This window comes from Pseudopodoces humilis, chromosome 22, assembly GCF_049639895.1.
Source record: "Pseudopodoces humilis isolate 2021_Gansu_Grassland_sample_001 chromosome 22, ASM4963989v1, whole genome shotgun sequence".
Classification (NCBI taxonomy): Eukaryota; Metazoa; Chordata; class Aves; order Passeriformes; family Paridae; genus Pseudopodoces; species Pseudopodoces humilis.
In genome coordinates this window covers 1,787,959-1,804,484 of record NC_142221.1, presented here as the reverse complement: position 1 = coordinate 1,804,484, position 16,526 = coordinate 1,787,959, and the positions used below count along the sequence as shown (strand labels likewise).

The 16,526-nt window shown below is 38.6% G+C and overlaps 1 protein-coding gene across 2 annotated transcripts in view; it reads right to left on the bottom strand.

Annotated features, from left to right (window-relative positions):
* The window catches only part of TTLL11 (tubulin tyrosine ligase like 11), a 35,713-nt gene that overhangs the window by 6,078 nt on the left and 13,109 nt on the right, over window positions 1-16,526 (bottom strand). For both annotated transcript variants that reach the window (XM_014258067.2, XM_088065852.1), the window contains exons 5-7: window positions 16,341-16,436; window positions 15,704-15,822; window positions 1,023-1,250 (exon numbers count right to left, since the gene is read on the bottom strand). In XM_014258067.2, coding sequence (XP_014113542.2) covers window positions 1,023-1,250; window positions 15,704-15,822; window positions 16,341-16,436 — 443 coding nt within the window. The remainder of the gene's footprint in view (window positions 1-1,022; window positions 1,251-15,703; window positions 15,823-16,340; window positions 16,437-16,526) is intronic.

Sequence of the window (16,526 nt, the reverse complement as noted above, 5' to 3'; positions counted from 1 at the left end):
ATTCCTGAGAAGTGATACAACACACAGAAACCTGACCTTCCTTTTGAAATGAACAGCAATGACAGCTCTTCAAAAATGAGCCTTGTAGCTGGTATAGACGCTCTGAGAGAAAATAAACAAAAATATCTGCCAGTATTAAAAAGTTTAATTTAACATGCATTAAGAAGCTGCAAATGCTATGTCATTGAGATATGGCAAGTTATCTGAATATTCTTAAAAGCAAACATTGGCATTTATTTTGTGTTCCTCTGACAAGTGCCAAAATAAGGCTGGATTAAACTACAAAAAATACAGAACTGGATGCAATCCTGTGCTGGTCTGTGGATAGAGCAGATGCCTTCAGACATTTTCTATATATCGTAATTTCTATAAACCAAGTTGTTTTATATTCATTCCTGAATGCTAAATGCATCTGCATAGAAACAGGATCTGTGTTTTAAGAGTACATCTGCTGCTGCTGCTCATTTCTTTTGTCATAGTCAATGAAAGACAGAAAATGAGGTATTTGTACCATGACTAGAACAGATATAGGCATAAAAACAATGAAAAAAAAAAGCCCTACTAAATAAAAAGTATGTGAAAAAATAAATTGAGTTCCTTGACATTGCAAGGTGCAATTTCACAATGCAAATCCTCCTTGCATGGTGCATCAGGAACTGGCATTTGGGAATCCTTCCTGCGGCCTGGGGCGGCCAGTGGTGCCCCCACAGCCGACAGAATCACATCAAGTGACCCAATTTCAGTTGTCACATCCTCACAATGATATTTCTACCGTTTACCAGGAACGTGACATGTTGACGAAGACGGCAAATTGTATCTGCCAAAGTATCGCTGATCTGCTGTCAAATAAAGACCCAACTTCATCCCAGACACAAATTCATAGGTCAGGTATTTCAGGAGCTTGGAATGATGAAAACAGATCTATTTGAGAAGAGAACAGGCAGTGGCTCCATGCTGGAAGGCATCACAAAGCCTGCAAGCTGAGGGTGGACCACTCACAGGGCCAGCTTTACCCCACTGACCTTATGAAGGTGCGGAACCCCGTTGGGCCCAGCTTGGTGGTCCCTTTGACCCCGAGGAAGCGGATGAAGAGCGCGGCCACCCTGTCCACAAGGCGCAGGTAGCTGAACTGCTTGGCGTACTTGGGGAACACCTGCTTGAGGCACAGTGAGGGCAGAGCAGCCTCGGGGCTCAGGGGAGCGTCCGGCAGCTCCTCGCTCGCTCCCGGCGCCGGCTCCAAGCTCTGGCACCTGCAGCACAGAATGGCAGCGGGGTCAGCTTGGAAGGACCTCAGAGCTCCTCTCATCCAGCCCTTCCATGGGGACAAATCCCACAGACCAGGGTGCTCCTGGACACCAAGCCACTGCTGTTGGGGTGGCACTGTCACCCTGCAGTTTACAAAGTACCTGGCCTTCTAAGACTATTGCTGCAAAATGTTAAAATAATTATATTCATTTGTATCCACACTTCTATTCACTGAGGTTGAATGCCTATAAATGTGACCAATGTTTTTATAAAAGCCTAAAAAGTCTTTAAAATTAGGTAGTGCTTTGATAATGTTCTTCTTTGCTGCAGACAGTAAAGTAGGAAAATAATGGTATTTTTGTCATTAGTTAAATAAAGCTTAAAGTTATTAGTTTTATTCTTTCTCATGTAAGATGGGATGGTGGTGTCACTGCTGTTGAACACCTGTCAAAAGAGCAAGAGTATGTACAGCCAAGAAACAACTAGCACACAGGCTTCTATTTTTAATCTTAAAAGGTCTGTTCATGAATTTAAAAATTCAGATCTTCAGCCAGTTGAACCAGACCTTGACCAAATGTGAAACCTTGTACTCAGCAGAGAGGAGGTTGTGCTGTTTGTAATACAACTCTCATTTTAATGATGCCTGGAAGCCACAAACCCTTTCTCATTCTAAATTCAACAGTGTTTTGGATTGTACATTATTCATTCATCATTAATGTTTTTAGTTAAAAAAATATAAAGCTTTACTTTAAAAGGTGCAAGCAGAGTTGAGGATATTTCATTTTTTATAGCAAACACTGAAGTGACTATTAAAGGGATCAGCTTCAGAGCTCTGAATTCTGGCCCAGCAATGAGAAATGTCACGGAGAGAACACCCAAACCAGAACCAGTGCTCTGGACACATCATCACTGCTGCGAGCTACAGAAGACTCTGTCTCTCTGGCTGAGGGACAATGGACACAAATTATTAAAATATCTCTGGTTTGGTTTAGGGTCATAAAAAAAAAAATTATTTTGGTCAAAGAAAATATATTCTTGGATGCAATGAGGCAGAGGCTCTAAAGTACCACCTAGAATTTCCTGCTTCCCCTCCTTTCTAAGGAGAAAAGCCTACAGCTGTCTTTGAGGTCATGGATAAAACTCAGAACCAGCATTCCATTTCAAACTTTTACTGAGAGAGCTCTTAAATCCATACTTCTTATTAGAAAAGTATTTTAAAATTAAAACCAGCAGTTTTTTGAATGCTACTGCATGTGTCATTCCCTTCAACTTATACACTGGGAACGTCTGTAAAATATTTAAATCAGAACAAGAAAACTTAATTTAGTCTTTATTGCCAAATGCTGTACTTCCATTTGGTAAAAAAGAAAAAAAAGGGAATATACTTCTTAGTTTGCTTTTCCAGGTTAGGACTTTTATAAAGTTTAATGATTTGTTTTCATTTTTAAGTTCCCCCACAAGATTTCCTTACTTTTCCTTTTCTAAAACACTAGAGCCCAATTAATATGATCATACAATTTGAATTGCAGTGAAAGACATATTTTGCACTTTTATTAAAACTCAGACTTTCCAAAGCAAACCTTCACAAGGGCTTGTCTGTGTCTGCACTATGAATTGATCCATGGACCTGCCTATTCTGCACACTCCCCTGATTTACACTGACTGAATTCAGGGTACAATTCTCCACTGCTGCTGCAGACATTGCCTATATAAAAGTTTATTTTCTGTATTATTCACACACCTGTGTGCCCCCACCTCAGTGTGGTCTCAACATGGCTAACTAAGACAAACTGCCTGGGCAGGTCCATACAGCCAAGTGTGCTGCCTGTAAATACAGAATTTTACTGTGGTTGCATATTTTTCAAGGAGAAGGTGTAGAGCCCATTTTTTCCTCAGCACTCACACGAACTGCACTCCTTGCCATGCCCCATTTCGTGTTCTCTGCCAGTGCCACGTCGTGAGGGGCTGAACTCCCCAAGGGTCACCAGTCAAAGACCAGGATCAGCAGCTTCCTCAGAGCAGAGCAGAAAGAAAGGAAAAGGAGGAAAAAAAACAGCAGAGAGAAGAAGAGATGATGGCAAGAGTGCAGGAGGAAGGAGCTACAAAGAGCAGAAATACAGCTCCAAGCCCAGCAGCAGTGAAAACGTGAGGGGGATTTTCACCTCCATGTCTACCTTTAGTGCAGCAGTCAACTGGAAAATACCAAAGTACTCATTTTTGTAATCTCACCTGTCATAGAATCACAGAATGGTTTGGGCTGGGAAGCACCTTAAAGCCCATCCAGGTCCATCCATGGGCAGGGAGACTTTCCACTATCCCAGGCTGCTCCTAGCCCTGTCCAGCCTGGCCTGGGACTCTTGCAGGGGCAAGGAGGATCCCCACAGGGATCCTGAGGCACTGCAAACCTCATGGATTCAGCGGGGACCTGTGGTGGGGAAGGGACCAGGATCTCCAGAGAACCCTGCCCAGGTCCCCTCCATTAGCTCGTCTCCCACGAGATTTCCAACAGGCCAAGGGGAGGAGAAGAAAGCTGAGCCCCACTCTTTAAAGCTGCTCGTTAGAATTAATTGTTTTGACTGACACAGCTGAGTCAGGCAAATGAATGAAAGGTCAAATATAAGGTAATGCTTCTGTTGCCACACAGAAAAAAAGCAAAGCTTCATTTACATACTAATGTCTGACCTCAATACATTAGTTTCTCTAATTCTGCAGCTTATGAAAGATCACTCTTTAGAAATGATCAACTGTGGTGCAGCTTTAAAAAAATTTAAATTTTAATAAAGCTTATGGAAATGACATCTAAGACTACTTATCTTTTATACATGATTACTAATTTATTAATGTTTCCTCCATCTCTGTTTTATTCCTTTCTTTCTGACCAGTGTTAATCTTCATGCAAATACAAGTTGCTAAGGGACAAACAAATTTGCAACTACTAATTTACAGCTTCAAAATTTTCAGCATTTTGTACACTTGTATATAAAATTTAGCTGTCAAATTCAGAGTAAAATGGGGTAAGAATCACAATATTAATATTTCTAAGAATGCTTACTTGATGTATTTTACATTTAGGGCGTTGCTAGAAGTATAAATTAAGCAATTTCAGTATCAGCTTACAACTGCTTACCTAATAAAAGAAAATATTATGTTCTGGATTCTGAAGCTATAATTATTCCCTCAGCTGAACCTCTATTCTCCAAGCAAGGACTATGTTAACATAGTTAGAAGCAGAGACTATTTTGCATGACAAATCTATCTATCTACCCATTTATCAGCACAGAATATGGACCTCCCAAAGAACAGGTAAGTGTTTGTACCTGGAGCATATAGGAAGGAAATATATTTGTGTGCTCATTCACAGAAATAAATCATTTAGGAAACTAAGGCCAAGCCAGAGCAGTGTCTCTGCATTATCAACCATTCATGAATTTGCTTTTATGAACTAATCCCATTACTTTCATTATCACAGAGACTTCCAGCACTCCCAGCATGTCATAGCAAGCAGTTTCATGGTTTGCCTGCATGTTGTGTGAGTAATCAGCTTTTGTTTTGTTCTGGCCATTCGTGTCATTTGAAAAAAATGAATATTCATCCCCTCTTTACCCTCTGGCAAAGTAAAAAAAAACATTAATAGCACAAGAATTTCCACCTTTCAAAATAATAATATAGTTGCACAAAAACAGAAGTGTTAAAAGAATGTTACCCACAGAGTAAGAGATTTTTGACATCATGTTAGAAAAATTATGGCTCTTACATAGAGTTTATTCAACACTTTGGAGAATGCTTTGAGGCAGGCAAAGCAACCCCAGTAAAGAGTCCATATTTCAAAGAGCAGAATCAATCAGATTAAACATATTATTGATAATCACCATGGTGCTGGCAGACAATGAACTTCTGATCACACCAAATACATTTTGAAAACACAGCAGCTGTCCTGTCTCTGGGAAGCAGAAAAAGCTGAAAGCAGAATTTCCATCTCTCTCTGAGAGAGAAAAAAACCCAACCCTTTATCTCAGTTAAAGAAATAAAATGGGTAAATCACCTCACTTAGATTTTAAACTTCACCTGCAGCTTCCATGGTGTCCCTGTGGAATGGTGAAAGACATGGAGCATGTGCACTGCTTATTTCACAGAGCTGGCAAACACATTTTAGGTGAATCCATGGGTAAAATGTACTCCATAGCTTTGCCATTTGCTTAAGAAAACCACAATAATTTATTAGACTGTTGGAAGAGTGGAGCCCAAGCCCCTGCAGCCTGTCAGCTGCCATCACAGCAGCTCTCACCCACAGCATCCTCTCCGTTCCTGTCCCTGGAGTGCTGTTTGTTTGCCACAGCCATCAGTCCCCTTTCTGAGAAGGATGGTTCACTGCCTCTTCAGATTGATGGATTTATTATAAAAATAAACACTTCTCATTAAAGATTAAATAGCTTTTGGCAGAAAACAGAAGACTGGAAAGTTTGCTGCCTTCACACAGTGTTAATGCGTGTTTCCAAGATGTAGAAACTTGGCATGGATCCTGCTCTGCTCCACACCAGGGACACAAAGCCATGGATGAGAACATTACTGACGTTTTCATTTCATATGCAGAGAAGTCTAGAGCTGTGGTTTGAATTCTATAGCCCTCTCTAATTCATAATGTAAATAATTAAAAGCGAAATGCAGCTGAGGAGTCTCAGGTGCTGAAAAAACCCAGCTATTTCCTAATTATTAATTGAGATTCTGTACTTTCAACTTTCTCCTCTTAAGAATAATGGCGGTATCATTTTGTACTCACTATAGATTTATTACTCTTAATGTAACACAAGCAGTGAATGCTTATGTTATTACCTGTCAGCTATGAGTGCAGCAGAAAATATGGCATTACTGTAATGAAATAATGGGTAAGCAATGCAAATCCTGCATCCAAAGACTTTGTTCCACTGTAGCAAAAATTATTACAGAACAAAGATCATTAAATATAGTCCCAAATACTTTATTTTCTGTGGAGGTAGCTGTTATTATTCCTAGTAGATTTATTTGTGTTCACTATTTGCTTTCAAGGTACTTATGTGCCTCATTATTTCTCCAGAGTTTCTTTTGTTTCTTTAGAAAAGTGTGCCTGAAAAATAATAATGCAGGATAGTGCAAAGGCAAACCAGCTGTAAAGCCCGGGAATCCACTGAAATTAGACCACCAAGTGTTTTACAGTAGAACAGGGGAAAAAAAAACAAACCCCAGGATATTTCTTCCCATGTGGAAATTATTCTTAGAAAGCAGTTATGCTTATGCTGGGACAGAAATGGAGCTTTTCCCTGTCATCCAAGGGAGCAGAAAGCAGCAGTGCAATTGCATTTTATCAGCCTTAATCCTCCTATTAAAGCAGGTGAATTCTCATACACAAAATAACACTCCTGATGATTACACTGCTATTAAGTCATGTGACTTCATGCTTTCATTTTGTGGCAACTGGGTGCTAGGCAGTTTTATTACTTTCTCAGTGTTTCAGAGACTAGAGACCAATTATTACTTAAAAATAAGCCAATCATCTCTTTCGCTGAAAGATGACTTGCAGCAGAAGTTAAATTATAGAGAACATCACTGCCCCCAATACATTAATTTCTGTCACTCTGTCACTGTAAAAATTTACAGCAGATATAATCTCTTTGAAGGGGGATCAAGTCATAGAAAGTACGAGCCTAGTTTTAAATAGAATTTTAATTTTAATGAAAGCTTCAGGGAATGATGTTTATGCTGCTTATCTTTCATACCTGGTGATTAAGTTAATTTATACTTAATGGAAGAGGATATTTCTAATCCCCAGACAGGCTCAACATCTGTCTGTGACTATGTTTTTGGAAGCCTTAAGCTGCTTGTGATTGATGTAATAAAACCAGGATCCTGCAGAACTGACACCTGAAGGATATCTGTAAGAGGGAAAATGTTATTTTTCTGCTCAATGCCTCTGCTTAAGTCAAACCAAAATCCAAGCACTTAATATTGCTGTCCCTTAAAAACCTGCTTTGCTCTCCCTCACCATTATTAGAGTATGAACAGGGCAATAAGCAAACAGTTCTCAAATATGTTTATGATCCAATATTCACTCATTATGTGCAGTGCCTGAGACACATAACTTTCTGATGGCCTGAAGCTAATGAGAATAATAAACCTCCTGTGAAAAACTCTGTGAAATAGTCTCCATTTTTCCTTCACTTCTCTTTCCATGTCTATTTAAAAATAAATATTAGCAAAAATAAATGTTTGCACTTATCACATAATTATAACAGGCAAAAAAAGTCTTGAAATGTAAACAACCTTGCCAGAAAAAGATAACATTTTCAACTTTTTCCCAAGAAATCACAGTAGTGTCAAAGAAAAAGAAATAGGTATTTCCAGCTGTCATTTATATTCATGTTATTTTAAATTCTAATTCTTACAAGGCACCTGCACGGAAGAACTTTGCACTGGTGTTCAGGGATATAATCCATGTGTGCTCATTCATTTATTCCATTTCACTGTCAGCTATTACAAGCCTGTGATGTGGCCCAGGAGCCCCATTCCAAGGATTGATTTGTTTCTTTCCTTAGTGAGGTGATGCACCTCAGCCTGCCCTTGGCTGATCAATTGGTTCTAACATCTTCTAGGCTGCATGAAATCTGATTTTTTGAAATCAATTTGTTCATGGGTTGTACCATTCCTGAGAGAACACAAAGTACACACCACGACTCAGGAGTCACATGAGGAACTGGAAGATGGAACTGGAGACCAAGACAAAGCATTCAAGCAAAACTCAAAGCATTTATGCAAAACTATCACAGTTGGCTGTAGTTTTAGTTACACATAACAAAGAGATTGTAAAGATGTCAAGGAGACAGAAATAAGACATTTTAATACCATATACACATAGCCCTGCTGTACATACAGACAAAAATACACACTATGTAACTACTACTTCTGGTTGTAGTATATACCTGTACACTTATGCTATGAAAACTATCTAGTGGGAAGAAATTCAGTGTAAGAGAGATTACAGAAAATTAGAAGTTATCGGAGTTTACATTACAGAGCAACTGGGAAAACTGATTTAAAGGCAGAGTTGCTTCTATGCAGCACAAACACTCAAGAAGGTGAAAGGGAAAAATGTCAAATTAAATACACATATATCTTTCACTTTAGACAAGGAAATTAAGCTAATATTCTGAAAATCAAATTTCATTCAAGAAGCATTTAACTGCTTCTTAGATTAGTAATGGAAATTGTGCATATACAAAAGCCAGGAAAAAACTCTACAGTCAAGACTGCAGCTGAATCACTGCTCCTGCAGTAAGATACCACCCAAAAACTAGATTATGTTAGCAAGCTACAGGCTACCTAGAGGTGAAGATGATTTTGCTGGTGATAGCAGAAACTCAGCTCAAATGATTAACATATTGGAGTGTCAGGAAAAAACACTTTGCACTGAAACCTAACTATTAATGTCCTTCCCTGTATGAACACAAAAATTCAGTGAACCCCCCTAGATAGGGAAGGCACACACAGATGTTGCCTTTAAGAGAGGGGAAAAAAAGTGGTTTTAACTTCAAGCTACAACAGCTTTCTTGTATTGAAAATTAAAGAGGAAATTACAGGGGGTGGAACAAGATGATCTTGAAGGTCCCTTCCAGCAGAAGGCTGACTCCACCAAAGATTTAAATAAACACTTCAGTACTTGATGAATAAGGTCAGAATTGTTATTGTTTTATATTCTATCCAATGTAACTTGAGCACATTTCTGACCATATTTAACCTGAATCTTCACTGGTTTCAGCTGAAGCTTCCCATCAGCAACGCCCGGATACAGCAAACATCTGCATGCAGCACAGCTCCCAGGGATGCTTTGAAGTCCTGCTGACTTTATGGTTTAAAAAACAAAGCAAAGCAACACAAAGCAGCTTACTTTGTTAGAAGTGAGTAAAAGCAGGAGCAGACAGCAGAGGAGCTCCAAGATCCACATGGCAGCTTGGGAAGGAGGCTCGGAGAGCAGAGCTGAGCCATCGGCTGCTGCTCCTCTTGCCTCAGTCAGAGGTGCTGGGTCGGTGCTGAGGGACACAAACTGCATCTAAACCTGCCTGAAACCAGCTTCTCCTACCATCAACACTCACTGACAATGAGACTCTCATCAAATCAAATCACTGAATCCAAAGATGTATTTAGACCTGCTGCCTCCACGTTCATTTTGATGCCATGTGGAAAGAGATGAAGCAGCCACCCCTTTATTCCTGACCCTTCTTTTTGGGCAAACCTTGGAGATTACAGCAACTCTTGAGGCTGCACTACAAAACAAGAGGAAAATGATATTTTTCCTTTTCTCTGTATTTTATCACAAAGACTTTCTTTTTTGTGTAACAATCACTGTTAGATGGGAAAAATATTTTTAAAAATACCCTTCTTAATGATCAACTTAAAATGTAATATGGTGTGAATGTCTAAGAGATGTAATTACTACAGCATTTTTTGATACATTCAAATGTTTAGAAAGTTCAGGTAATATGGAGACACTTGTGACAGGTCACATTCCTTAGTTTATCTCCGTTCCTTCCTCTACCGCTCACAAGAGAGAAAAAAGAAATAAAAGAGATGTCAATAAAAACTAATTAGATTAGCTGCATCTCAAAGCACTGTGATTCAAGTCTAATTGGCCAAAGTAGTCTCCATTCCCAATTTGATAGCACAGACCCAGAGCTGGGCTCACCCCAGAGCCAGGGGCACTGCACACACCAATTACTGCTAAAGCACACCATGGGTTTGGGCCAATTAATTCCACAGTGCTGAAAATGAAACCTTTTCAAATCCTGCAACCCATATCAGTTCTTGTCCATTAAAATTTCCAAATGAGCTGGGCCTGTCATCAGCTCACTTGCTCAGTACATTGTAAGCACTTCCAGCTGTCCCTCAATATGGGGTCATTGCAAGAGATTCAGGGTAAGACTGAATTCACTCTTTACGTGCAAGTTAAAGTACAGCCAGTCCAGTCAAGATGTGAGTGCTTAGAATACAATGTGTGAGCAAACACAAAACCTGCCTGCAAAACTGGACTGTGAATAACAGCACTTTTTGCAGTGGTGAAGGATAAAATAGGAATAATCATAAATGAATCTGCATCTATGCAAGGAATATGGTTTTAGCTATTTTTAAAGAAATATTATTACCCATTATTACCCATTTTAAGTCAATTAAAACATTTCAGATTATATTTCAGATTATAGCCACTTAGTAATTAAAAGATCTATCATCAGATTTAATTATCTTTTCTGTGTTGGGACTTCTGCCACAGGAAATTCAAATTGCTTGCCAGTGTTCTGCCCTGAGAGTCATATTTTCTGTTGTTGTAGTACAACATAAGTGGCTCTTAAAACCAAAGGAGAACTATTCTGTCAGTCAAGCACTACCAGATCCTTCCCTTTATGGAGGGACATCTCACACTGTAGTTCACAGAATTTCCAATAGGGCCTGTCCTAATCAATAGGAGAAAGGTTAAATGCTCTTAAGGATGTAGCAGATAAATAATTGGAAAAGCAAGAACAGAGAGCAAGGACCAAGACAGCACAACATCTGCATCATAAAACTGAAGAGAGTCATTGAGGCAAGATCTTCTTCAGCAGGATGAGAAATAGCAGTAGAAATAAATACTCTCAACTACAGAAAAACAGAGTTAACATTTCAGTAATCTGAACTGAAGGAACATTGACAAACATCACATTTAAAAGTCTCCCTCACATGTCTAACTCATCAAAAGCTGCCTGGGTTACTGTAACAGACACGAATTGATAGTGGAGCTGGCAGATTGCCTGATGAAGGACTAAACCAGAAAGCCCTCTAGGAAAGAGAAAGGGGCTAATTCAATGTGCTTCCAGAGGGCTTTGGCAGAATGAGCCTGAATATGAATGTTGGGTCATTTTGAGTGATGGAGAAAAGAATTGTGTCAGCCTCAAAAATGAACCAGAGGAGAAAGATCAATCTCAAGAAAACCACATATAGGAGTATTTCTCAGGCAGAAATCAGACTTGGAGTGAAGAGGTAGTGCTTGAGAGGCATTTGAATAGCTGCAAACCTGAGCAGACTTGCAAGGGATGCAGGAATCAACAAAGCTCCGGCAGACAGCTCATAAAGTCAATTAGCAAACGGAAACCCAAACACTGATACTTCCATAGCTGGGTTTATTACATGCGTATTTTGATAGGCACTAAACTCACTCCATATAATGCAAAAGGCACTGACAGCCCTGAGGAACATAATACAGTTGCTCACAGCAGTGGAAACTAAGATACATTACAGCCAGCCTGAAGAACAGTCATTATTTTCTGATCAGTGATAGCTGCAGCACCAGCATTCCCCCATCCAGCCTCTCCACATGTCTGTGCACAGAGTTTCTGACCCTCTTCAACCACCCCTGTCACACATTCATAACCTTACAATGCAGATAGTGAGATAAACACAGTAATAAATGGCAAGAATGACTTTATCATCAACAAAATCTAAGCTAATCATACTCTTGAGACATCTCTGCACAGCATATTTTCATTTTTCCATTAAACATGACTCTAACATCATGGGAGGCTATAAAACTGAAGAAAAATATCTGGAAAATAAACGGAATACAGCTGAACAGGTGATTTCCTGACTTTCCTTAATAAAGTACAAAATTGCTCCTTGACATCAAGAAATTAAAAAAACAGCATTAGGATTTGGAAAATGTCTTTGGAACACAGAAAAGAATGACCAGAAATTAATTCATGTTTTCATTAAATACAGATCCCATTCTCCTCCTAGAAACTATTCACTTTTTCCTCTATCATAGAAAGGAATCATTTCAAGAGCAAAAATTGTGTAACCAACACAGTGGAAAAAATTAACCATCTTGTTTTGTGCAAGAAAAGAGGAAGATCTTTTGTGTAGCAAATTCTACAAAACCTTGTTTTGACTGAATATCTTCCTAACACCAAAAGAATAAAATAAAAAAGTCAGTCTGACAGACATTAATATTTCCAGAACGCTCTCAGAGTGACATTAGCCAATGTTTGCATGCTGATCTTGCAAAAATTTGAGAGCAACCACATTGGGGTTCTTCCTGCTCAGGAAATTAGTTAATCATATTTGACATTTGCTAGAGCCACAGGACCCAGAGAAGAGAATTGTACCTGACATATTTTAAAAAGGAAAAAAATAATCAGAACATCACAAATAAATTTCAAGGCCGGTTTCAAATGGAAAAAAGCACTGCAGTGGCATGAACAGAGAATAGCACCCAAGAAAAGATAAACTAGCAATGAAAACAGCGAGGGCGTGATAGGCAATAAACCAAAAGCATTCAGTTTGGAGGGCACAAGGAATTGATTGTTTTTGTAACAGCCATAGATTAAATTACATTTCATTTCCAAAGTGTTTCAATTCTTTCTTCTGTCAATGGCTATTTCGGAGCTGAATAGAAGTCATTATATTACTTAGGGGGCTGCACCTTCATCACCTCTAGCAAGGAAAAAGCAGATTTTATTCCATGAGCAACTCATATTTCTAATGACACGCATGCCATAACGCTATGATTTCTTTATCAAAAGAATAAAATGGTTCTTTTCTGTCTTGAAATATGTAAGAAACTAGGCCTGGAAATGCAAGAGATCACATTAGGACACAGAGTAAACAACAGCAACCAAAATACAAAGGAGTCCTTATTGCTGGATTAATTAGCATTAATAAACTAGGACATAAATATTTTGGACAGGACAGCAAAGTGGATCATTAGCATTTTTGAGATGATATAAATGTTCTTCCTATAACGTGCTGAGCAGTCCTGCTCCAAATGATCCTCCCAGCTTGCCTTTATACCTCCAAACATCTGACATCCAGTGGAGAATACACAGCATTTACATGAGACTGAGACTCCTTTTTGCTCCTCCAATCTAATGCAATTTGAGGAAGAATAAATTGCTAATAATTAAACAAACAGTGAAACGAGAACCTTTTTACTACTATCAAGATTCCAAATTAGGCACAGAAAAATAGAAGTTTGCAAAGCCTTTTGAAATGGATTTTCTGTTGGAGGCACAACATACACAATGATTTGCATCAGTGATTATCTTAATTAAACTGCTGTTTACATAAGTAACGTTGATTTACTTTACATGTTGTTCAGTGTCATTAGACCATTCATTTAATTGTGCAAATTTCCTTTAGCTGAAGCCTTCTCCCACCTTCAGCAGTCTGTGAACAGCACCTCTGTTGTAAGGAGTGAATCCAGAGCAAGTTTAATAATTACTACACAAGCTTCAGACAAGTTTCAGTCACACAAATCACTGGGTTAGCTCCAGCATGTCAATGGCCTGGATGTTTGCCATCATCTACTCAAGCCTTAAAATCCATGAGAACAGCGCTGCCACACAGACAGAGCAAAGATCAGTACCTTCCATGATATTTTATTCAATGTTTGAATTTCTTAATGATGAGCAAAACTTGAGTTCCACATTAAGCGACTTAAAACTAGGAAAAAATCAGTTCTGCTGTGGGAGAAAAGCCACCATGTATATTTAAATACATTAATTTGAACATGTATCACAGCAGATTTTCAATCACTAATTGCTGGCAGTGCCAAGATAATTACTAGCAATCCCTGCATGTAAAGACTGGAGTTGTGCTGGAAAAATTAAGAGATATATATGGAATGATAAAGTGACTTAACTTTTTTTCAGTGTTATACACCACATGATAGGAAGGAGGAAAAAAATATCAAAACACCGTGAAGATGAGGGAAAATTAAACTAAAAAATATTCTGAGCTATTAATCCTTCCTGATAATGAAGTACTTCAGGATGACTTCTAAAACTCACTTTCATTTAGATGCCTCATTTATTTTAATCTGGGAGATAATTAGAAGGAAATCAAATTCTTCACAGCAGAATATTTACCTGAGATGCAGCTCAGACTTCTCAGTATTTCCCCTGCATGTTCAAACTTTATGTTATATATATTGCTAAAACCTTACTGAGATTAATGCCCGTTACTTAATTAGCATCAAAATTTGAATCTCCAAGGTTTGCTGCTGCGGTTAGCTGTCAGAACAGCCATTTTTTCACTTTTTTTTTTTCTATTAATAGGCCAAGTTTTGCTCAAGAAGTTCCACACACTGCCCCCAGTTCAATAAAAAGCACTTGGAAGCAGAAGGGGTAAATGCCAGGGGAAGGATGGGCAGTTGTCACACGAGTTCCTGCACATCTTCACCAGCAGGTCCCAGGGCACTGCCCTGTGCAGGCTGACTTATGGTGCACAGAAATATTCATCTTCAAGATGCTCTGTTAACCAGATTTCCCTGGAAGAAAAGCTGCACCACTGATGAATTCTTGCTGTGAAGAGCCAGTGGTTTATCTCATCACCAACTAATCCTGTTAGAACTTATTTAGCACTCACAATGTATCAGAGAAGAATCCTCAGCTGAATGAGCCTTCCCCACACACTGGTGTCCTCCAGCAATTTATTTGTAATTATCATTTGCCTTTTTTCCATATCTAATATGAAGCTAATGAATGCCTGACATAACATCAGCAGAAAAGACCATCATGACTAGTTACATAATTACAGGTTAAAAAATGATCTTTTTCAGCTCCATGCACTGAAGTAATCTTTAAGGGTAGAGGTTAAGTACAAGCAACACAGAGTATAAATTGCTTTGCAAAATGTTCTGTACACTGACCACAGCAACCTCTCTGTGTGGCACTGCCTTTGAAGGAAGAGTTTGATCTCATAATAATCTTGCAGTAGTACAGAACTTGTTAGTATTATCAGTCATGGGCCTCTGTCTACAAAAGGACAGCAAATTTGCACTTGAAATCATTATAGAATGTGAGTAACATTTCAGGTTACCACTAAGAGCCAAGAGGAGCAAAATGGATACTTTAGCTTGGAAGCAGACCCAGGAGCAAGAATTTCTAGGGAAAAAAGAAAAAAGAAAAAAAAAAATCATCCTTTCATATCTTCAAGGAACTGCTTAAAATGAAGTGTTTCATCAAAAAAGAAGATATGATTTCTCTCAGCCTGATCCCACCACAGGCATTCCCGTGCAAGCTGCTGCAGGAAGTTCTCATTTCTAGATCATAGATTTAACTCTGTTTATTTTCACAGATTAAGGAAGCAATTTTTAAATACAATATTCATACGTTTCAGCTCCAATGGGGCAATTCATTCAGAGTAATTTGTGACTTTCAAGCAAATTAATAAACAAGTTTATGTCTCATGACTGTTTTGAATAAAAAAAAGAGGCCTCAAGTAGAAGCACAAATAAATAAATTTGAGTTACTAAACTGTTTGTACCAGTTAAGAGTAAGATATTCCAGGGAAACTGGTGTATCCTGATTTACTATCAGCTTGTGGACTTTCTCAGGAAAAAAAAAATCTCATTTTTCTATTTATTGCAAGGCACTGATCCCAAACCAAGGAAAATCAACACACTTACTGAGTATCTTTCCTCTTCTTTTTCTGAGGGTCCACCAGGCGCAGAGTGTCTCTGATGACAGCAACTTTTACTTCTTCATCAACAGGGCTTGGGACATTTTCAAATACTCCAGGAGAAAGCTTTACATCACAGAGGGATACGATTATTCACTACAGAACTAAGGGTGATTTATTCCACATTTGCTCAAACTTCATGCACATCATCTATATTTTGAATACACGATGATGGATTACAAAATACTTCTTCAAGGATGCACAAATGCCTTCGCATTTTCAGTATGATGTTACAACAAATTTCTCTAGTAAACTGAAATATTAAAAAAAATATTGTTGCTGATGTTATCGCTTATATTATGTATACAGACATGAAAAAGATTATTAACAATCCCCTAAACACAATTAATGACTGCAGGAGACGATGAATAAATGCATTTATGACAAAGATGATGGAGAGCTTTCACAATTCCAATAAGTCACATTTCCTATGTATAAGATTAGCAATGATTTCAAAGCAGAAAATTACAGAGAAGCTTGGAGGCTTCATATTAGCAGACAGCTTTCATCTTTCAAACTAGGAAAAAAGCTCAGAAAACCCAACCTAAGCAATTTCATTCCAATATCACACTGACAACTCTTACCTCTTGCTCGTGTTCTATTCTCATGCTGGGGTTTGCATTTACTTCCAGTAACATGGGCTTCAAGTTTTTCATCAGGAGAATGTCAAACCCTAAAATCTGTGCGTAACAAGCAATATGTTACTTCAGTTCTACTCAGAGTGTTCTACAGAATGCAGTGTTTGTCCATATGGCAACACTGAGGAGGAA